Source organism: Octopus bimaculoides, chromosome 1 (genome assembly GCF_001194135.2).
Source record: "Octopus bimaculoides isolate UCB-OBI-ISO-001 chromosome 1, ASM119413v2, whole genome shotgun sequence".
NCBI lineage: Eukaryota > Metazoa > Mollusca > Cephalopoda > Octopoda > Octopodidae > Octopus > Octopus bimaculoides.
This window is the reverse complement of record NC_068981.1, coordinates 81,743,693-81,767,537: the sequence shown is the minus strand read 5'-3', so window position 1 is coordinate 81,767,537 and position 23,845 is coordinate 81,743,693. Positions and strand designations below refer to the sequence as shown.

General features: G+C 35.9%; 1 protein-coding gene across 1 annotated transcript in view; it reads left to right on the top strand.

The window, feature by feature from the left end:
- LOC106880999 (ankyrin repeat domain-containing protein SOWAHC) overlaps window positions 1-19,464 on the top strand; it is a 58,603-nt gene extending 39,139 nt beyond the window's left edge. Inside the window, exons 4-7 of the mRNA XM_052965786.1 lie at window positions 5,081-5,113; window positions 6,849-7,072; window positions 14,403-14,506; window positions 19,201-19,464. Coding sequence (XP_052821746.1) covers window positions 5,081-5,113; window positions 6,849-7,072; window positions 14,403-14,506; window positions 19,201-19,261 — 422 coding nt within the window. The 3' untranslated portion in view covers window positions 19,262-19,464. The remainder of the gene's footprint in view (window positions 1-5,080; window positions 5,114-6,848; window positions 7,073-14,402; window positions 14,507-19,200) is intronic.
- Window positions 19,465-23,845: the final 4,381 nt, after the last annotated feature.

The following is a 23,845-nucleotide window of genomic DNA, read 5'->3' as shown; positions in this document are numbered from 1 at the left end:
ATATATATATATATATATATATAAAGCAGGTGTACATGAAGCACAATCATTGCTAGAAATATCAGCGGGTAAGTTTACAACGCTATGTAGAGCTTCACTGAATATTTACAGGCAGCAATGTGTGTGGGCTGTGAATATAGGAAAATCCTGTCTTACCTCTATGGAAACAGTTAGAAGAATAAAGGGTAACTGAATACTGCAGTTTCAAACTCTCCAGATCTTGTGTGTGAGCAAAAATTTGATTGGTTATTGTCAGTTGAGTCTACTGTGGAAGACCAAATTTTAAGATAGCCACTACATCTCTGATCTTGATTCTGGTTATGACTGGGGCTATCAGCCAAGTAAGCAGGCAGTGATGTAGTGGGTATTTTAAAAATTGGTCATCCATGGTAACCAATCTGATTCGTGTTCACGCATCTGATCTGGAGAGTTTAAAACTGCAGTATTGAGTTATCCTTTATTCCTCTCCATAGAGTTAAGAATTTTCTTATATTCACACTTGCACACATCTCTGCCTGTAAATATTCAGTGAAGCTCAACATAGCGCTGTAAACTGTTACTATTTCTAGCAATGATTGTACTTTCTGTACACCTGCTTTATATATTTATAATTCTACCTATATGGTGCTTTGTTGTCGTTGGATACTCTTTTGCTCTTTTACTTGTTTCAGTCATTTGACTGTGGCTATGCTGGAGTACCGCCTTTAGTCGAGCAAATCACCCCCCAGGACTTATTCTTTGTAAGCCTAGTACTTATTCTATCGGTCTCTTTTGCCGAACCGCTAAGTTACGGGGACGTTAACACACCAGCATTGGTTGTCAAGCGATGTTGGTGGGACAAACATATACACACACATACATATATATATATATACATATATACAACGGGCTTCTTTCAGTTTCCGTCTACCAAATCCACTCACAAGGCTTTGGTCGGCCCGAGGCTATAGTAGAAGACACTTGCCCAAGGTGCCATGCGGTGGGACTGAACCCGGAGCCATGTGGTTGGTAAGCAAGCTACATACCACACAGCCACTCCTACACCTATAATGATATTAATGTTATTTTAATATTATAAAGATATATATAAACATGTGTGCCTGTTAATGTATGGTTGAAGTTTAACTTATGACCACAGGCTAATGAAGCACTGATCACTGCTACTGCTTACAGTACTTTTCTGTAAAACATATTCTCATGGCAGATGGATTAAACCTTTGATATTTAGGTGTTTCGGCCATGGATTTATTGAAGCTATGCTGAAGGATTAATGACCACTAACCCTAACCTTTATACTCTTGTTCATAACTGTCAGATGTACATTTAGATCTGTGTGAATGTACATATACATGTGTGTGTAGACATGTTTGTGTGGTTAAGAACCAAGTGCTTTTATGTTTGGTCCCGCTGTGTAGTAGCTTAAGTATGTGTCACCTATAATAGGACCAGCCAGTGCCTTGTAAATGAATTTGGTAGCTGGAAACTATAGGAGACCCATTGTCTGTGTGTGTGTATGAATGTACTTGAATGTTGGTATCTTATATTTTCAATGTTTTAGTGAAATGGTGATGATATTTACTTGCCTTGTTGACATTATGGCCAGTCGCTCTACACTTTAAGAGATTTGTGGAATAAGAAAGAACCTTTACTTGGAAAAAACAGGTATTGGTTTCTTGACAATAATGGTATCTGGCTATAAAACTGTGCTTCAAATAAGTACTCACCCATCCTATGCTGTCACTGTAATAAAACAGATGTTATATGCACACACATGCATCATTATATGTGTGTATGTGTTAATGAAGGTGATTATGCAAATCTTGTTCGTCAGTCATTCATTTAGTTATATAGAAAAGGTGCAATGGGTAAATTGTCACCTTTTTATATTTTTAATTTTGTGCATGTGCATTATTTGTTTTGGATTGTGTTGACTACATGGTATAGTAGGGTCAGTTGGGCACCATCTGTAAGAAAAACAGCACCATGACACAATTCACTCAGCCAGAAATTTGGAAACGACGCACTGTACTGCTTGGCATTTGTGCCAGAAGCTGCAGTATGAACATTTCAGAGTGTTTGGGTGTCAGTCTAAAGACATGTACATAGAGTGATGAAAATCAAACATCCAGTCAGCATTAAGGTGTTTGGAGTGAGCACTAGTGATGGTAACGTTATGCCTCCATTCACCTTCCCACACAGCCTCAGACTCAACACAGAGACCTACATCAAGTGCCTAGAGGAGGTAGTGCTGCACTAGCAGGAGAACCCAATCATGTTGTCAGGCAATTTCTGCAACCACACCACCCCTAAAATCTGGCCACCTTACTCCCCAGACTGTGACCCCCTTGATTATTATGTGTGGAGCACAGTTGAGTGAGAGACCAACAAAACTCCTTGTAACACCAAAGATGAACTGAAGGTAAGGATTATGGCAGCATTCACCAACTTAAGAAGACTGTCCAGAAGAGTTGCAGGAGATTCTGAAGTCATAGATAGATAGATATTGAGATAATAAACACAATAAATTCATCTGTGTGTTTCTATTTCTTTCATGTGCTGAAAGCATGTCAGTGTTTTTTAACACATTTTATAGCCAGATGCCTTTCATGTCGTCATGGAAATACTGAGTATTTCCATTAAAGTGTAATGTTAATATATCGTGTGTACATGTGTATGTTTGTGATGAATTGTAGGCTTCTGCTGCTAAAAGCCACTTGATGCGACCCTCTGGCATCAGTCTGCCAACCAGTGTTGTCCAGTGAGGTCATACTACCATGTAGGGTATCTTTGTTTTGCAATGGCTGAAATGAAGGAACAGCATGCTTCTGTGAAATTCTGTTTTCTGCTGGGGAAAACAATGGCTGAAACAGTTGTCATGCTTCAAACAGCTTACAAGGCCATTGCCATGAGCAAAACACAAGTTTACAAGTGGTTTTCACACTTTAGGAATGGTCACTTGTCACTTGAGGAACAACCATCAAACATCATGAAAATTCATGAACTGACCAAAATTTGTGCCTCGCTTGCTCACAGAAAATCAAAAGCAATCACAATTGAATGCATGTCATGAACTGAAAGAACAGTTGAAAGTTGATCAAGACCTTTTTCAAAGGTCATCACTGATGACGAAAGCTGATGATATGGAATTTGCTGATGTGGAAGGGGTGAAGCAAAAAAGCAATGGAGGCATTAAAAGGCATCGTTTCACAAGGGTTCCAGAACTGTTCCGAACAGTGGGAAATGCATCTGGACTGATGCACTGCTTCAAATAGAGAATACTTGGGAGGCGATAAAAGTGTAAACATGTAAAACTAAATGAATAAAATTATATTGCAAAATTCCAGATTCTTTTGGATACTCCCTTGTATTACTGATGTGTAAGCAGTGTTTATTTTCCATACAAAATTTTATTCTGGAGTAAATCCATAGATATGAGCCATCACTGCATTTATAAGTTAAATCAATCAATGCAATAGACGGTCATAAGCATAAATCATATTTATATGACCACACTTTGGGTAGTGAAAGAAAGTTTGACTGAACTACAGACATATTAATATGGCTTTGACCAACTGAAATCTTGTCTTTCATTTTATGAGATTTTTATTTTAATCTAATGTGTTAAATGGATTTGTATTAAAAGTGCTTGAACAGTATTCAAATATGTGTGGGAGAGAGATTGAGGGAAAGGTACTTAATTCTGGTTTAAGTGATGTCATTGTTTCCAGAATAGATATTATGACTTCTGGAGTTGAATGCCTTATATCTACAATAGACTACCATTCTTTTCCAGTGAACTATCTTCTGACAGTTTTAAGTAAAGCCCATAGTTTCGGTTGTTCATCTTCACCTCTTTTTCTTTCTTTCTTTTTTTTTGTTTTATTGTCCTCTTCTAAATCTGCCTCTATTTCTCCTTCCTCATATATCTTTCCTTTACTGTTCTTCTATATCTTCACCTATTCCCCCAGTTTTCATGATATATTTTCAATCTCTTAAATGAAATTAAACTCTTACGGGTACCCTCTGTCACCCTTCATTGGCTGTGGAATACTCAGTCACACTAATTCACTGAGAAAATCCTTCATTGTTGGGGTTACAACTCCAGTTGAAAATTTTTGTTTTACAGTGATACTGTGGCAATTAGCTTCTGATATTTCCACTGTTGTTTTAGGTGAACAATGGGGTGACTCCTGATCAAAGACATTCTATCTGTAACCATCATGTCTAAGGACTATATTTTACAAAGCATCCTGCTTTAAAAGCGTAGGGTATGAATTGAGGGTGATTTTACCACAAGTTCTTGCAGGATGAGCAACCACATTGAAGCTCTGTTTTTCATTTGTGACATTTCTAATTGTACACAGAGCAACATCATGGAGGAACATCTTCAGTTTCTTCCTCACTACCTCTCTGCTGTTCTAACAATATAATGTTAGTTTGCATGTTTTAGCTCATCACACATTAAATCAATCACTTTTACTTCAGTAACATATCTCTCATACACACCACATGCACATATATAAATATATATGTGCGTGTGTGTGTATATATATAATGTGTATGTGTGCATGTTTCTCTGTCCTTATTTATCTGCCTATCTCTATACATGTCTAATAAATACATACATACATATATCATCATCATCATCATCGTTTAACGTCCGCTTTCCATGCTAGCATGGGTTGGACGATTTGACTGAGGACTGGTGAAACCGGATGGCAACACCAGGCTCCAATCTAATTTGGCAGAGTTTCTACAGCTGGATGCCCTTCCTAACGCCAAGTATTGTTTGATATATTTTGCCTGTTTTTCATATTAATTTTTCTGTATTCCTAATTCCCTTCCTTCCTTGTATTATCTGTTAATCCATGAGTAGTTCCTGCCAAAATTGAGATTGACTTTTCCTTTTATCTTTCTTAGATGGAAAAAAATTAGAATGAAGCAGGTATTGGGGATCAGTATATCTGACTGTATACCCTTGTTTAAAAAAAATGTGTAACTTTGTACCTAATTTATAAGTCAATATTGTCAGCTAATTAATCTAATATTTTTTTCCTTTCTGTTCTTTTTCTCTTTGTAGAACTTTTACAAACTCGATCGGTGAAGTCATTTGGTGAGTAAAATTCCAACTATCACAATATTTTGGATGTAAAAAGAATGGTAATGATGATGTTGATGGAAAGGATGGCATCTCCTAATACTGTTATAAGTAGCAGTCAAGAATTGTGCTAATGTTTAAAAGCAGGCTTTACCTATCATCACTGTAGTGTTACTAATGTAAACTAGCAATCAGATGCTATGGACTCCTCTCTACAGTGTGTGTCAATTTTTCGACTAAATGCTTTACTTTTTACTTCAATCCTTTGGTACTTTGACGTTCAACCCCACCATGGTTGATCTTGTCTTTCATCTTTAATCCAGGATTAATAAAATATGTACAAACTAACTCCATCCTCTAAATAGAATGGAGTTTCTATCAATTTTGACAAATGAACATTCAGTTGTTCAACCAACTGAATGATTTTCTCAGTGAATTAGTGTGACTGAGTATTCCACAGCCATATGTATCCGTAATGTAATTTTCAGGTCAAATCAGCATTGTCTCTGTATGATTAGGTTGGGCTCTTGAATTACCAATACAATCCAACAGGCTTCCACACAGTTTCTGTCTACTCAGTTTCATCCACAAGGTTTAGATCAATCCAAGAATGCAGTAGAAAACACTAACTCAAGATTCTGTGGTAGTCAGGTCAAACCTATGATCTCCTGATTGTAAAGCAAACTTAAACATTCAGCTATGTCTGTGTCCATCCATCCTTCCTTAACAATTTTGGGAATCATTATCTTCCTCATCCTTATTACAGAAGGATGGCCAGATCTATAGAGTGGCATTGCTGACATCACTTTACTCTCACCTTTGAATGTCTTCCTACTTAGATCAGTAAAATAAGCAGTAAAATAGGTGGTGCTCTAGCATGGCCACAGTCAAATGACTGAAACAAATAAAAATATAAAACAATGGTGTAAGTTTAATTAACTACAGCAACTCCCACCACTCATATTTTTATGTTTTAATGTCTGTTAGTATTCATAATTATTATTATACAAATTTAAGGTTTCATTAACATCATTTCAAAATTTGCCAATATGACTTAAAATGAGAATAAATGGTATCTGTACTTCTAAGCCTCTATACTGTAGCCTATAAACCTACTTGTCATTATATTCAGTTGAAATTATTAAATAAGAGCTAACTCATCGTTAATAGAATTTCCATCTACTACATGGCCATTAATATCAATTCCATTTTAGAATTCTGAAAATAGATTGGGTTACTCTAAGTTGTTGTGTAAGAAAATATACCCAGTCAGAGTACGAAACAGCTTCCATTGATTGCAGAGTGCTATTTAGTGTTGACAATGCTGAGATACATCAAAACCTGGTGCTTATTTAAGAGTTATATGAACCTGATTTGTAAAAGTTGTCTTCAACAAAGACATAGTGACCTGATATGAAGTTTTGGGTGGTGTTATCAATATTACTAGCTATGTTCTTATCATGGATAGCATTTCCTGGAAGATCTGGTAAATATTCTCCATAGCTACTTGAACTAACTCAAACAGGATAAACAAAACATCTGAACAACTTCTAAAATATCAGGCAAGCTCCATATGGCTCTGTGAGCCAAAAGTTGCTTGCCTGATATTCTATAGACTTGACTATTTCACATCTTCATTATAAATAGACTTTTGCTAATCAGCTACATTCTCAATAGTCATTCATTCTATATATTTTTGGTAACTTTTGCTTTCTCATTTCCCTTTATCTTTCTCTTTTCTCCATTCCAGATGAAAACTTTGAACGATCTGAAGCCATACGCAAAAGTAAACGAGTTGCTGTTGTAGGCAGCTTGATCAACTCTTCAAACAGTATGAAAGCTCAACCAATTATGAGATCAAGTTGGGGAGGTTCTTGTGAGGATCTTTACCTTCTTAGTGGCAACCTATCGTCTCATTCCGCAAGTCCAAGCAGCAGCCAAGAAGGTTCTCCAACCTCAGGCAGAAAAAATCTGGTATGCTTTCAAGATATTGTATTTCTCACTTTTGTTGTTATAGCAATGATTATATTCCCTTGTCATCACAGCATTATCTCAGTTATAACTACATTACATGACACATTTTTCACCATAAGCATGTCCATACCACCTACCTATGACTTTATCATTTACTTATGACATCATTGCATTATGTCCACTAGCATAGTAGTGATACAATTGATTGAAACACTGCCAGATTTTTTTTTATATTTTAACAAAATACATAAGAGGATTTCAGTTAGGCATTGAATGATTATAAAACTCTTGTTAATCTTATAGTGCTCTTGATGCTTATAGTCATGAAATGTACCTCTGTTATTTGTCAAGTGAACTTAGCCAGCACAAATTGAGTTGTTCATGGCCAAAGCATGATACCAGTTATCCTTTACATCAACAACCTACTTAATGTTAACTACTAGAGACACTTAGCAGATGATATAACCCTTCATTCCTTCTTTATCTTCTGCACTCAGGTGTCACCCCCATAGAACCTAGACATCTTATGCCAACATTGAATCCATGAAAACATTAAAAACATTCTCCTCTAGATTCATGCCAATTTTCACTCCATTAAAGAGCACAAGAACACTATCACTACTTATATTAAGGAAACACTTGTCCTCTTAAACAGCATGCACTTAAGACCATCGCGGAACCTTCAAATGCTAGGACACTATCTATCCATGCTGATCTCTGTTAGTTAGTGCACATACATAATATTGCAAAAACTGTCACAAAGACCAGCCTTCTTCAGAACCAGAAAATATTTCAATCTCAATCAACAACTGATCATCTATAAAACTCAAAGGAAACTCACAATGGAGTCCTGTTCCAACATCTTTGGCAGTAGTACTGCTTCTGATGCAGACTTCTTAAATTATCTCTAAAGAAAGGTTACTCAACTGGTTGGCTTTAAGTCACTCTCAGACACACTCCAACTTCTGTCCTGCTGCCATGCTGTGTCTTTTCTGTGTTTATTATGTTGCTGCTCTATCGACCTCTGCATTTCAGAGCTGGCTAGTCTCATGCCACCTCCATTTAAGCATTCCCAATTTTTTTTTTCCTCCTCTCATGATCCATATTGTTACTTCACTCAGTCCCTACATTAACTACAATTTTCCCTAATTTTTTTCTGGAATTCCCTCTATTAAAGAACATGTAAATATCATGGCTACAATCCATTCTTCCAGATCAATCCAGTAAATAAATGAACAAATAAAGAAACATGAATCAAATTATGAATTGACTGTTAAAATTCATATGTCAGTAACCCTTCCCCAGCTAATGCATCTTGAGTTTCAATCTGTTTAGCAAGATATTTAACTATTTCTTCTTCAAAAGACTTGCAGCAGATTTGGTAATGTTAGAAGGTCAAGTCATCAGCACACATTGAATTAATTGGAAGCTGATTTGCCATATTTTGGGATAAATATCTGACTATGCTCTCTGAATTTTTTTGTCAGTTAAGTTAGCAAAGATTGTCTTCTGCTAGATTGTAAAATGACCATAGAATCTTCACTGGATAGTAGAGAAATTAAAAGAAAACAAAGAAAATTCCTAATTTGCAAAGACTATACTTATTGGCAATGTTATCATCATCATCATCATCAATTCCCATATCATTTCAGTGTCATACATTTTCTTGTTAAAATGTTTCGACCCTCTTTTCTTTTGTAGTGTATGTATAAATTTCTATTCAACTCTAATGCCACCACAATGGTAAAGTATATGCATGCTCTGTGGTTGTTTAATATATGTGAAAACATTTCTTCTCTCTGTTTCATAGAGAATTAGTCTGTTTATGTTTTACTGAACATAATAAAAATTCTGTGCTTTGTATTTTGGTTTCATTTTGCCAAATCCCTTTTTTTTTTTGTCTCTATCATTATATTATTTTAACTTTTGATACACTCCCATTGTTTATTTATTTCACTTTTCCTTTTTTGCACAAAGTTTCTTCACACACATATATAGTTCTTTTAAGCATTTCTGTTATTCATTTCTTATTTGCACAGAGGGAAATTTTTAACAAACACCTGAGAAATTCTCAACATTTTGGTTTATTATATCAAACAGATAGAGAGCTAAATACAAACCTCATGGTATCTTAACCATAAAAGCAAAGTAAAACAATCCCTCCTTCAATATCAACTTTTAATAACATCTGATGGTTGGTATTTAAGAATAATGACTCAAGTCTTTCCATTACTTTTAATCTGTCCCATGAAAAACAAACATCTTAATTTACTTTCTCTATCTGTTCTTTTAACTATAAAATGTTTGATTTGCTTCAATGTTCATCTTAGCATTTTTTTTTTTATATATATATAATCTGGAATTATTCTTATTCGGCATGTAATGTTTTGGATTTTTTTTTTTACTTATTTCATATCATAGCTGTCAGTTGACACTTTAAGAATGCTTGATGAATTTATACTCAAATTTTGTTGGTTTTCTGTTGGTTTAATGTATATTTATTCACTTATTTTTCCATTCTAATATTATATTTGTTTCACAAATCTTTCATTAGACAAAATAGTCTTATCTAGTATACTTTCTGAAATTTACTATTATATTGTTTTTTTTTAAGTATTATTAATGGTTATAATTACTATGTACTACACTTTCCATTGTAAAAGCACACGGTACACTCTATAGAGCAGTTGGTGTTAGGAAGGGCATCCAGCTGTGGAAATCATGCCAGAACAGACAACGGAGCCTGGTGTAGTCCCTGGCCTTACCATCTCCAATCAAGCCATCCAACCCATACCAGCATGGAAAACAGACATTAAATGATGATGATGATACACACACATACACAAATATATTTACATAGAGCATAATTAATACAAAATACTAAAAAGAGAATAGATAATTTTTTAACTCAATAGCTGTTTCAGGAAGCTTATCCATAATTTGCAGATGGAATATGCAACAAGACTTGGATATGCAGCAGTCACATGGAGGTAATACAAATTAAGTCTGGCACCCCTTGTCAAGAGAAAAGTTGGAAAAAGCAGTTCATATAATTGTGCCAGAGATTTAAAGGTTGAAGGAAGTGGAGGAGAAAAGTAAAACCAAAAGGCAGGGTGAGGTAGGAGAATATATATGATGTTGGAAAGAGTAACAGAGGTAGAGAAGAAGAAATGAAAGACAAGGAGAGGGTGGAGGATTTCCATGATGTTGGGGGAATGAACAGAGGCAGACTAGATGAAACAGAGAGAGGATAAAGTTAAGGTCAGTGTGGTGAAAAGGAATGCCTCTGGTGGTCAAGGAAATCTCACTAAGCAGACAAATCTGTTTAGGGATGGTAGCATACTATACAGCAAGACAAGAAGAGATAAGCAATGAACAAAAGAAATATGGGTTGGGTTGTGGGAGAGGAAGATATGCTGAGATAGAAAGAGTAGAGAAAGAAAATGCTGCTAGCATAGCTAAGTGGTAAGTAAGCTTGACCACAATTAGAAAAAAAAATCTTAAAAACTTTACATAATGGGCAAATGTGGAATAAAATTTGTGCATACACGAGAGGATTGTTCGAGAACCTATTGCACAATAAAAAAATTTTGATGCAGCAAACGATTCTCTGCAATGCAACTTACAAACATGATGGTTAGTGTTATATGGGAGACCCCCACAAACTGTGGACCAGGATAAGGTATAGGGAATATTCTGGGACTTGAGATGGAATATGTAGCTAAGGAGTTAGAGAGTTTATAGTCTCCACATGAGAATGAATTCAGGTGAGCCCATAGGGGTGCTTGAAATCAAGTGTTGCCAGTGTACACCCTAGACTGGTGGGAACATGCTGGCATTTATATACATTATAGCATAGAGTTAAGTTCAAATTCATTTGAACACTACTACTTGTTTTCTACACTGAGTATATCTTGTTCTTACCCCTTGTCTCAAGAACCACATATTGCTATATTGTGTGTGTGTGTGTATGATAGATACATGGTGCCCCAGCATGGCTTCAGCCTTTAGGATGAAATACATAAAAGAATAAAAGAATGTACACCAATATGTATTCACAAATGTATGTACATATATATAAGTACCTGATTCTCTCTCGAATCCTTGATACTGTATGTATGTATGCATGTATGTATATAAAAACCTGGATACAAACTGTTAACACCCCGCCTCCCAAAAATAAAATTTCTGTTTGGCTTCCTAAAAAGTTCTTTTTAATATTTGATAAGATGGATACATCAGAACCAGTTATATTTTAAATCACTTACTGTAACAAAAATATTAAACATTCTTTAAAATATACTTTTGTGCATTCTCCAACTTTATTTATTTTTTAACCCTATACATATATACACACACACACACACACACACACACACACATATAAAAATGGTCTACAGTTTATCATGAGTTTCAGTTTACTACTATTTTATGTATATGGGAGAGAGAGTAGTGTTGTAGATGTTTGGAGGTGATTTTTCTGTTTCATAGCAGGCTTTCTGAGTGTTTGAGTTTGCAATGGCAAAAAGTTGTGTCCTTTGCATGTCCAAGTGATCCTTTATTTTTAGTGTTTTTGTTTTATTGCATAGAGAGTCGATGATGTGTTTGTATGCAATGTGTGATGATAAGTAGTACATTTGTGTGTGTATTTGTGTTTTCTATTTTATTGTAGTTTGTTATGAAGGAACTGTAAGTACAGGAATTCCTGACATTATCTACAATGAAGCCAATGTATTTTTCATGCACTTTTTGTGTTCCTTCTTTGTGATAACAATACCCAGCACCTGTGAATGCTTTCAGTGTCTTTTGTTTTCTTTACAATACACATTTTGTATGTACTGTGACTGTTATGAAGGGTGAGACATGTTTTCACACATGATTGCAAACAACTATTACCGCATGTACATCTGTGAAGTTTGTTTACAATTAGTGTATGATGTCAAGATGATGAAACACACACACACAATGGGCTTTTCAGTTTCTGTCTAATTAACTCTTTCACAAGACTTTAGGTGACCCTAGACTGAAGTAAAAAACACTTGCTTTCAGGTGCTGTCAGCAAGACTAAATAGTTAAATTAATTTAACCACGTGGTTGTGATGTGTAAATCTTCACCACACAGCCATGATTGCATCATATATAACATTCTCCCTGTATGAACCAGACTATTGAATGTTTTTATGTACTGCTAGTCACAATGCATTTTCTTTCATTGATTTCACTTTCAAATGATGCTGAAAGTACTAGCATAAACCTGCATTGCAGGATTACCTATGTACTGTTGAGTGTCCTAGAGCAATGTGAAATGTAGTGTTTTGCTCAAGAGCACACTGCACCACCTGTCTGGGAATTGAAACCACAAACTTGGAATCCTGAGTGCAATACCCCAAGCACTTGGCCACACACTTTAATATATATATATATATATATATATATATATATATATATATATATATATATATATATATATATATATATATATATATATATATGTATAAACAAAATTGAACACACATACGCAAGGTGTGTGTGTTGTTAGTTCATGAGTCAACTGCATTTTAGGCATATGAGAATATATTCTCAATGTGCCTGATGTTAAAAACATCTGGAAGTAAATCATAGGCAAGTGAGACAACTCACATCAGGTCCCTTCCTGGAACAACAAGCATCAATGTTTTGTCATTGTTGTGACTTTTCAATGTCATGTGCTGAACAAGGCCTGCTGCAAGCCATATTGCCAACTATGACTATATGCTAAATAGTTTGAAAACCATCTGCTGGCATGTCCCAACATTTCATGTCATAGAAAATAATTCAAATATGAATTAGAAGCAGCTTGAGGTATATAAACAAAATCAAACACACCTACATAAGGTGTGTGTATTGTTAGTTCATGGATCAGCTGCATTTTCGGTATAAATGAATATATTCTCAATGTGTCTGGTGTTAAAAGCACCTGAAAGTTAATCATAGGCAAGTGAGACAACTCACATCAGGATTTATAGTATGGTTCAATTAATTTGGTATCCAGACTAAATGTTACGTCAACAAAATTTACCTTACAGTAATTATTTTCTATAGTCTGAAAATTTTGAAGAGTTTAAATGGTTGTTTCTTACATCTCTCTATTTCTAATTTACTACAACTATCTAATATGAAGAGTGTCATCCCTATGTAGACCATCTACTTCCCAACCTAAGAAACTAGGACTCCATCTGGAATAGGAAAAATATTCTGACAAGATCAGTGATTTGTGCTAAGTCACTTGATCCCATTGCTGTGTTGAAACAGCCAGCCCTATCAGACCTCAACTTCAATTTGTTATTGAAATCTATTTGAGTGCTATATGCAGCTAGCATTTAATCTATATCCAACCTAGATGAATCCGAATTGTGCATAGCAAAAATGAGAGCCTTATTAACTAGTACTGGATTAATAGTAGAATAATAATTCAATATGTCAAGTTGTATAAACTTGCTACTATTTTACTCCTCTGAACTTTTGAACCATCCAACTTGTCGCTCATACAAGATGATTGCAGGAGTTTTTGATTGTAAAATATTTAATGTAGTACTATATTGTAAGGTATTTACTTGTGCTGCCAGTTGCCTATGATCTGTACCTATTATTGTGGCAATAGTTAACTTTATGCTGATGAAATTTTGTAAAATGCCTGCACACACATGAAAATGTATGTTTTGGTCTTTTTTAATGTATTGACACATTTGATCAAAAAGGTTTTGCTTCTTTGCCAAATTTAAAATGCACTTCTCATTGGAATATATTTCTAACAGTTCCAACAATGCCCCAGCTCATTGTTAATTTCATTATCCTTCAATTTCCATATAAGTTTACATTAGGAGTTTGTGGAAGTTATTCATTTTTGTGGGTGGGGAGGTTCTTTTAAATGTATTTTCTTTGAATTCTCTGCACTGCACTTCTCTTCACTGTCAAGTGTTAATGTAATCTTTACTCTATGAACAAGTGGTTTTGTGTATTTGCCATTAAGCTAAAATTACATTGTCATTTAGGGTGAAGTGCTTCTATTTCTGTGACTGGATGGATATTTGATCTGTGATATCTCAGATGTAATCTTGTCTGTATAATTTTGTAAAATGCTTGCACACAAAAAATATTTTCGTCTTAACATTGTTTTCATGGAAGAGCTTATGATATTTATGTGTTATGTAGAAATTTTTTCTTATAAAGGAAAACAAATTACTAGCTGTACTAGAAATTAACTCTCATGGTATTGAGGAAGCTGGTTAAATCAGATGCTGCTTCATTTTGTAGTTCTAATTTGTTTTACTTTTTTTTTTTTGTTTTGAAGGGAGCATCCAGTCTGATGCCACCTCCGGTAGCACCTGTTCGCAAGAAGAAACAACGGTCTAAGACAATGTATTCCAGTAAAGAAAACTTGGATATGGACTTTGTGTAAGTTACATCACAATATGTTTTTCTTTCCTTATTTTTCTAAATTTCAACTTTTGTCATCATCTCTACCTTTGTCATAATGAAAGCATCTAACCTGATGCTGTACTGTCTATACCAACTTGACCAGCTTCACATATGCATTTCTTTTGATGCACAACTTTTTACATCAGTATCATTTAGTCATGAGCATCTCATATGGTATAATGCATATATGAAGCATCTATAAAATTATCATGAAACAATACAATAAAGTTAACTTTTTCAGGTCCATGGGCCTTGAAATGGGCACTGAAAGCTAAAACTTTCAAACTGTTAAGCTGAACAAAAACTTTTCAGTTATATCATAGCAAGCAGTTGTTCTAACTTCTTTATAATTATTACAGCTATTTGGATTGATTCAATATGAGCAAGGACACGATGCAATGCTAGTAACAGTTTTCAAGCTATTGAGCTATTGAGCTTTCAACAGTTTATATATGAAGTTAAACTGCCTTTTGTCTATGTGTTCATTTTATTTGGTGCCAAATAACTGATGTAGCCAAAATAAAGGTCAGTAATTTTGTGATTTGAATGGTAGTGATAGTGGCAATATTTTTTTTCATCTTGGTGCAGGCATGATTGTGTGGTTAAGAAGCTCACCTTGCAACCACATGGTATTGGGTTCAGTTCCACTTTGCAGCACCTTGAGCAAGTGTCTCCTAGTATAGTCCCAGGCCTACCAACGTTGTGTATGTGAATTTAATTGATGTAAACTGTATGGAAGCCTGTCTCTCTCTCTCTCACACACACACACACACACACACACACACATACATGTATGTATGTATATATGTTTGTTCCCCCTTCCCCTCCTGACTACTTGTATTGGTTTGTTTACATCCCCGTAACTTAGTGATTGGGTAAGAGACCAGTAGAATGAGTACCAGATTTAAAAACTAAATACTGGTTCAATTCGTTTGACTAAACCTTTCAAGGTGTTGCCCCAGCATTGCCACTGAGCAATGTCCGAAACAAGTATATGATAAATAGATAACACACAGAAATTTACTGTTAACTCCTTTGCTTCAGATCAATATATCAGCCAGTGTCACATGAGTCAGAATAAGTGAAATCAACAATTGCGTATTAAGTAAGCTTTCCAGTAAATGTTTGTTGGTAGTCCCATAACCTATTACTTATTAAAGGTGCCATTGAGGGTAATAGAATGGTTAAATCTTTAGAGCATCTGGTGGAATGATTTGCAGTATTTTATTCTGACTGTTCACGATCTAAGTTCAAAACCCACTGGTGTTAACTTTACCTTTTATCCCTCTGATCTCGGTATTTGTCTGGTCAAAAGTACCAGTCAAATATAAAGGTCAGTTTGACTAATTCCCACACCCAAATATCTAAAATATTAGAAATTATTACAAATACTACTAAAGACTACATCCTCCTCTAGTACGTAGGTCAGTTCAGTTCAAAAGTAAGGTCCAAATTCAGCACAGTAACCAAATGAGGTAGCCTTTACATAGTCACTCAACCTATTAGAAAAAGCAGCCAATTACCACTCACATCATGCATTACCATTTTCAGTCAAAAAAAAAAATGAAGAAAAATAAAAAACAACCATGTTCAATTGTGTTGTCGTAGATCTATCCCTAAGAAAATAGGTTAATCATAGCAAAAACGGCCTTTGATCATACAAGTACTCTATTAGAATTGACCTAAACCTTAACAACAGTTAATGAATTGAAGACTAGTTCAAATATGTGAGATATCTCAACATGTAAAAGTTTTTCTCTGCAATTTGTCAGAGAAGAGACGTTCTTGCTTAAGACAAAAAGACATTAAAATACCACAGTGCTTTAACTGGTTCAAATATCTCTGACATATTTGAACTGATGCTAAGTTTATATAATTTCCTTCGCTGTTTCATGCATCTACTTGAGTATTTGTTCCAGCTTTGCAGCCAGTACACATAACCAGTAAATAACCTTTTCTGCTCTAAGTGCACAACCTGAAATTTTGTTGGATTGGGTAGTTGATTATATGGAGCCCAACACTTGACGGGTACAGGTTGTCGTCGACTTGTCGTAAGTCAGCCTATATGTCTACATAACTTTGTTTTAAATTTTTATGTTCTTAAGGTACATTCTCAGGTAAAAGTCACACACAGCATTCTGTATTATACTATTATACTTGCGTTAGTCAAAAAATTCAGAGCCTCAAGCAATCTTATAAACAAAAACGAGGTTGCCTCGGTGTCTCTGTGACAGGATATTCATCCAACATTTGGGATAACCACAGTGGCAATCAATAATGAAACCTAGAAGAAGCGTTTGTTAGCTGACATCGCCCGTAGATGGGTTAATTTCAAAGAAATTAAACTCGTTAGATTTCAACTGGACTATTTATTATTCCTACCAGGAGCTGATGCACCAATCATCGTAAAGTCAATTGGTCGTAAGTCAGATAGGTCGTAAGTCAGATAGGTCGTAAGTCAGATAGGTCGTAAGTCAGATAGGTCGTAAGTCAGATAGGTCGTAAGTCAACGATGATCTGTACTTATTTCATTGACCCTGAAATGATGAAAGGCAGAGTCGACTTTGGTAGAATTTGAACTGAGAATCCAAAAATGAATGAAATGCCCCTCAGCATTTTGTCTGGTACGCTAATGACTCTGCCACCTCAACACCTTTTCAATCAGTAAATAATATTCACTGATTTATTATAAAGGAAGTTTTGTTTCATCATCATCATCTCCAGAGTTGCCTCTATTGGTATCAGTTCCTTAAAAGAACTGACAAGTTTGAAATGCATCCATCAATCCAATAGAGGGCACTCTTAGCTGACTCTGGTGTTTAAATACTTTTTATTTTATATATACCCAGGCTTATTCCCCTTTTTTTTTTTTTAGGATTGGGTATCTATTCATTTCCCAACTCAAGAGGTGACCCCCATCCTATGCTCGGGTCAAGGCATAGAATGCAATCCCCAATATCAGCAGTGGGGCCCGACAGCATATGCTGGTCTACTCCTGCCACATCATGCTGATTCCGTATTCCTTTGAGCAATATTAATTCATTCATCCGTCCACAAACACTCCAAGCTTTCCTATCATTCATAAACTCTCTTGCCTCTCTCACTCCAACACTTCTAATTACCAAAGCTTTCCTCACTTCATCCATCCACACAAACCGAGGTCTGCCTCTGATTCTGCTGCCTACCACTTCAGCCTTCATTACCCTCCTTACTATCCACTCCTTATCCATCCTCTCCATGTGGCCAAACCACCTCAACATTCGTCTATCCATTCTGGTTAGATTTTCTCTCATTCCTGTTTGCCTTCATACCTCCTCATTCTGCATCCTGTCCATCCATGTCACACCAACCATAGCCCTTAAACATCTCATCTCAAACACTTTTAAATCGCCTCCTTTCCACCTCTCTCAAACCCCATGTTTCTGCACCATATAACATTGTCAGCACAATCATTCCCTCATATACACCTCTTTTCACTTTCATACTCAACCTTTTATCTCTTAGCATACCTTTCAACAGCTTCCCTTCCTCGCTCTATATCCCACTTCCTCAGCCACCCCACCCCCCATCTACTGTCACATGTGATCCCAGATACTTAAAAACACTCACCTCCTCTAACATCTCACCATTTATGTTCACATTCATCCTACCGGCCATTCCATCTCTCCTGGGTATGTCTCTAAACTACATCCGGTAGTGGGACCCTGGAGCCCTGGTTTCAGTGTTTGAGGAGTGTGGAACGACCTCTGGGTCTACTCTAGCCTGGAGTGGTAGCACCTGTAAGGGTCCCAGCTATGGATTAACAAGCAAACTCCCCTGTAGCTGGGAGTGGGAGTAGTAGAATGCAGTTGCCTTATTCCCTGCAGGAGCAAGGGGACTGGGAATCCACTCCTAGAAATTTCTGCTCTTAAAAAGACAACAGGAAGAAGAAAAGGGGGTGGGAGAGGGTTAGCACCTAATCTCTCAAACATACTTGAACTAAAGTTTGTATTCTTGCTTTCACTGCTTTGCACATCTACTCACATATTAACAACAGTATTTTCAGTTTCCCATGGTAATGTATATCCGTTCTTGCTACCTTGTATCAACTTGATTAGTTATTGGAAGGGGACGAGCATTGAGAATTATGTCTTGGACTTGTTCAGTAAGAGTGATAATGATAGTGTATGCACTATTAAAACCTTCATTTAGTATTCCTATGTCATATTAATTCAATCACTTATTGCTACTGCAAAACGTCATCATTACTGACTTGGTGAGCACATGCCTGTTTTCTGACAAAATGATATATATTTTGTATGACACTATGTGTAGACAGGAGGCATCCAAAGAAAATGTAACTCTTTGAATATTCACTAAATATTTGCAACTAACAAAGGAATCTCTGTACTGTTGCTTGATATGTGTAACAATCAAATCTCTAAATCATATTTTACTCTTATTAAAAAAAAAAAACAGACACACTGGGTAATAGTTAGTTCTAGAGATTATAAAATATCTGAAATAAGGATAGAATCATCACAGCTGGAATACTCTCAGCAATAGATCTGCTTGAAGAGGACTAACTTGGGGCTAGACAACAACTAACTATCCCAACCACAAGGTATTACTACTTTTTATTTTATTTTATCTTTCTTTTGTTTTATCCATTTATATTTTTGGCTTTTCAGGAACATACGTTTACAACGGAAGGGCTCCAATACATCACTGAACTCTTCTTCATTTGTATAATAACATGACTCTAGCCATAAGTGTGACCAACCATGAAAAGTCTGAATCCACAAGATGGGAGTGATATTTGGAAAGAAACACCAGCTTCAGGGTGGTCAATTAAAAACTGCTGCTGATTTATATGATCATTTATCATCTATTCATTTATTCCAATCACTAATAAAACAGTGAAATAACAACTTCGTACCTGGCAATCACTAGAATCTTCTCGTTTATTTGATCAATTGCAACATTAATTTGTCATTTATTCTATACGTTTTGGTTTTTTTTTGCTTTGTTTTTGTTTTTTCCTTGCTGATGTATTTTTAAATACATATATCTTTGTTCATCACAGGTTAGGTTCCAAAACCGAACAGTGATAAATTAATCCTTTCCAAGTACTTTGTAAATGGAGCAAATGGTAGATTTGCCACCCACAGCTACAAAGTTTCTACTATCGTGTATTTTCTTCCTCATCTCTACCTTTCCCTGTAGAGAATATACTCATCTGCACTGTTGTTAAGATCAGATGCCTTTGTATTTTGTGTTTGTTCACCTGTCTTGTGTTAACAGGTATGTGTATATAGATCCATATAAACAGTACACAATCTCACAGTACAGTCATGTAAACATAAGTAATAGAAAGTGCATTCCAGATTGTTGGGGCACATTTTTATAGTACAAGCAGAATCTTTGATTGCCGACTTGTAACGTAACACCTTTATATCTGGCAATTTCTAGAATTTTCAATCCATAAGCATAACATTGTTCACAATTGAGCATACTATGTTATCCTGGATCAATGATCAATGAATCAGTGATAAACAAGGCTACATCTACTAGGTTTTATACGCATGATTTTATACATATACAGGGGTTGGATAAAATGATGGAAACACCCTAAAATTACAAACAAATTTATTTTAATATAGAATAGGACTGCATTTGGCAGTAATTACAGCTTGAATTCTATGAGGTATAGACTTGTACAAAGTTTGAATTGTTTCCTAAGGAATTTTTGTCCATTCTTCAGCTAAAACAGTCTCCAGTTCTTGTAGTAATGATGATGGAGGATATCGACTCCTTACTTGTTTTTCTAAAATGCACCAGAAATGTTCAATAATATTGAGATCTGGGGACTGTTGTGGCCAGATAAGATGTTCAACTTCACTAGAATGTTCCTTGTGCCATTCAGTAACGAATTTAGCTGTGTGAATTGGTGCATTATCATCCTGAAAGATTGCGTTTCCCTCCGGAAACAGTTTCGCAACCATAGGATGAATTTGATCAGATAAAATGCTTAAATAGTCTTTACTATAAATAATTCTGCCACGAAGGGAAACCATTGGGCTGGCAGATTTCCAAGATATAGCTCCCCAGATCATCACAGATCCTCCTCCATGTTTAACAGTTGGAAGAAGGCAGTCTGGGTCAAATGCTTCTTTTGGCTGTTTCTACATGTATACTCGGCCGGTGGTCGGAAATAGGGTAAAGGATGACTCGTCTGAGAAAATAACATTCTTCCACTACTCTAGGAATCAATTCTGTGGGTTTTTACTCCACTCTAAATGCTTTGCAACATTTGTTTTTGAAAGTAGTAGTTTTCTGGTTGCAGCCCTCCCATGAAATCTAGCTTTGTGCAGCTCCTGGCAAAATTTTTTGTGGAAACTGGGTTCTCAAGGTTGTCAGTAAGCTCTGCAGTAATTTTGGGAGCTGTACTTTTGTGATCCTTTCTAACAATTCGTGTAAGAGTTCAACAGTTCTTATCTGAAAGTTTTGGTTTTCTTCTTTCGACGAGGAGGTTTTTGCACTTTCTCGAAGGCTGTCATTATTTTCGAGAATACACTAAACATTTCATCTGTTTTCATTATGCTAGTGCCTGCCACACGAGCCCCAACAATTTGACCTCTTTGAAAGTCTGATAAATCTGTCATTTTAATGAATTTTAATTACCTTTTTCATATGATATCTGAAAAGAAACAGCAATTTTAGCAAAACATATTAAGCAACACTAATAGTAAATAAAAAAAACATAAAAATAAACAAGCTTCTGACAATTTCATAGGTATTTCAAAATTATGATGCTAGGTGTTTCCATTATTTTGTCCAACCCCTGTATAATTACAGTGCTGATTTTTATCTCACTTCCAGTGAAAGAGCTTTGTTTCAGAGCTGGAGACCAACTTTTTATCTGTTGGTATTTATATTCCTTACAAATAAAGAATATACATAGACAGAAACTATAACTTACTGGCAAACAAGTTGATTTGATAGCATGTACCACGTTTTACTTATTGTTTTAGTTGCCTATGTTGACATAAGCAGACATCGATATCTTCTCAGTCCTCACACCCTTGATGCTGCAAAACATCCAGTGTTACAACAGCTTACACCAGCAAGTAACTACTACTTATTTTTTCTCTGTACACACACACACACACACACACACACACACATATTTTAATATTTGTTTTCATGTTCAGTTATAATAAAAACAATTTTACATTAATTTGATAGGTCACTCTGTACTTTTATAGAGTATAAATTTATTTTAAATTCAAATTACGATGAACGTAAACAAACAAATGAAGTTTGCTTTTAGAAGCATTGAGATGTCTTAAAAAGTTAGAGAAGTGATTTTAAATTCTCAAACGCAGGATAATGCTAATTCTTAGATAATATTATTGACAGTGACTTTGAAGTTTTGGCCAGTTAGCCCATCGTCAGACTTTTCTTTTCTCTTTCCTATTTTTATACACGAATATATACACACCTTTCATAGTGCCCCACTTTCACATATATTTAAATGCCTAAAATATTATATTATTAAATACCCATACTGGAAACAGGATTGAAGAAATATTTATAAACACATAGCCCACAAATTCTACCTCCATAAAACACATGGGTTAAAATTTCTTCATATTAATCAGATTGCTTATAGAACAATGAACACCTAGAGAGAAACATACACCTACCCACATCTTGTGAACATCAAAGCACAAGATGAATATCTATACTAACAACACAATGACATATCTGACTAATAACCCCCATCTTCCAATAAAAACAGAAAATACCCTTAATAACTACAAGTAAAGAAACTGACCAGCCAAAACATGCCAGCTACTTGCATTCTTGTGTGAACCCCTAAAAAATTCATATACAAAAAGAGTTGGCACGCCTAATTACTAAGTTTTTAAATACTGATCTTTGTACCTTTGAACTTTACATTGTCAAAGCTAAGGATTTAATCCAATAAAATCAAAATAACTAAGACTATTGGCATAGCCTATAACTACTGACCAAAAGGGACACACATAAATATGCATAATTGCTTACAAGGTTCTACTTACATGAATAAATTTTAAACAATAACATATCTCCAAATTTAATCAATAAAGATTTCTCCAAAACAGCACTCCATAACAACCCATCCTAAAACATAATTACTACTCCACTCAAACCCACAATCCCACAGAAAATTTTAACTTAACACAGACTGTATGAAACCAAGATTAATGCATTGCAGTTTGACATTAGTTTAACTGGTTGAAATGGCAAAGTCACTGTTTATGATTGGATGATCTACATTTCAAGGCAAAGAATGTGATGTACATTATATTTTAATCTGAAAAATAGCTTATATGTTGCAAACGTACTTCACTGTAGTTAAGTATTTATGTATCTGTCATATATATATATATATATATATATCATCATCATCGTTTAACGTCCGCTTTCCATGCTAGCATGGGTTGGACGATTTGATTGAGGACTGGTGAAACCCGATGGCTACACCAAGCTCCAATCTGATTTGGCAGAGTTTCTACAGCTGGATGCTCTTCCTAACGCCAACCACTCCAAGAGTGTAGTGGGTGCTTTTACATGCCACCGGCACAAAGGCCAGTCAGGTGCTACTGGCAACAGCCACGCTCAAAATGGTGTATTTTACGTGCCACCTGCACAGGAGCCAGTCCAGCGGCACTGGCAACAATCTCGCTCGAATGACTTTTGACGTGCCACTGGCACAAGTGCCAGGAAGGCGATGCTGGTAACGATCACACTTGGTGCTCTTAGCACTCCACTGGTACAGGTACCATCACAATTTCGCTTTCGCTTGTCTCAACAGGTCTTCACAAGCCGAGTTTAGTGTCCAATGAAGGAAAGGTACGCATAAGTGGGCTAGCTACATCCCTGGCAGAGGCTTTGGATTTTGGTCTCACTTGGCTTGCTGGTTCTTCTCATGCACAGCATATTTCCAAAGGTCTCAGTCAGAAGTCATTGCCTCGGTGAGGCCTAATGTTCGAAGGTCATGCTTCACCACCTCATCCCAGGTCTTCCTGGCCTGCCTCTTCCACAGGTTCCCTCACCTGCTAGGGTGTGGCATTTTTTCACACAGCTATCCTCATCCATTCTTGCCACGTGACCGTACCAGCGCAATCGTCTCTCTTGCACACCACAACTGATGCTTCTTAGGTCTAACTTTTCTCTCAAGGTACTTACACTCTGCCGAGTATGCACACTGACATTACACATCCATCGGAGCATACTGGCTTCATTCCTTTTGAGCTTACGCATGTCCTCAGCAGTCACGGCCCATGT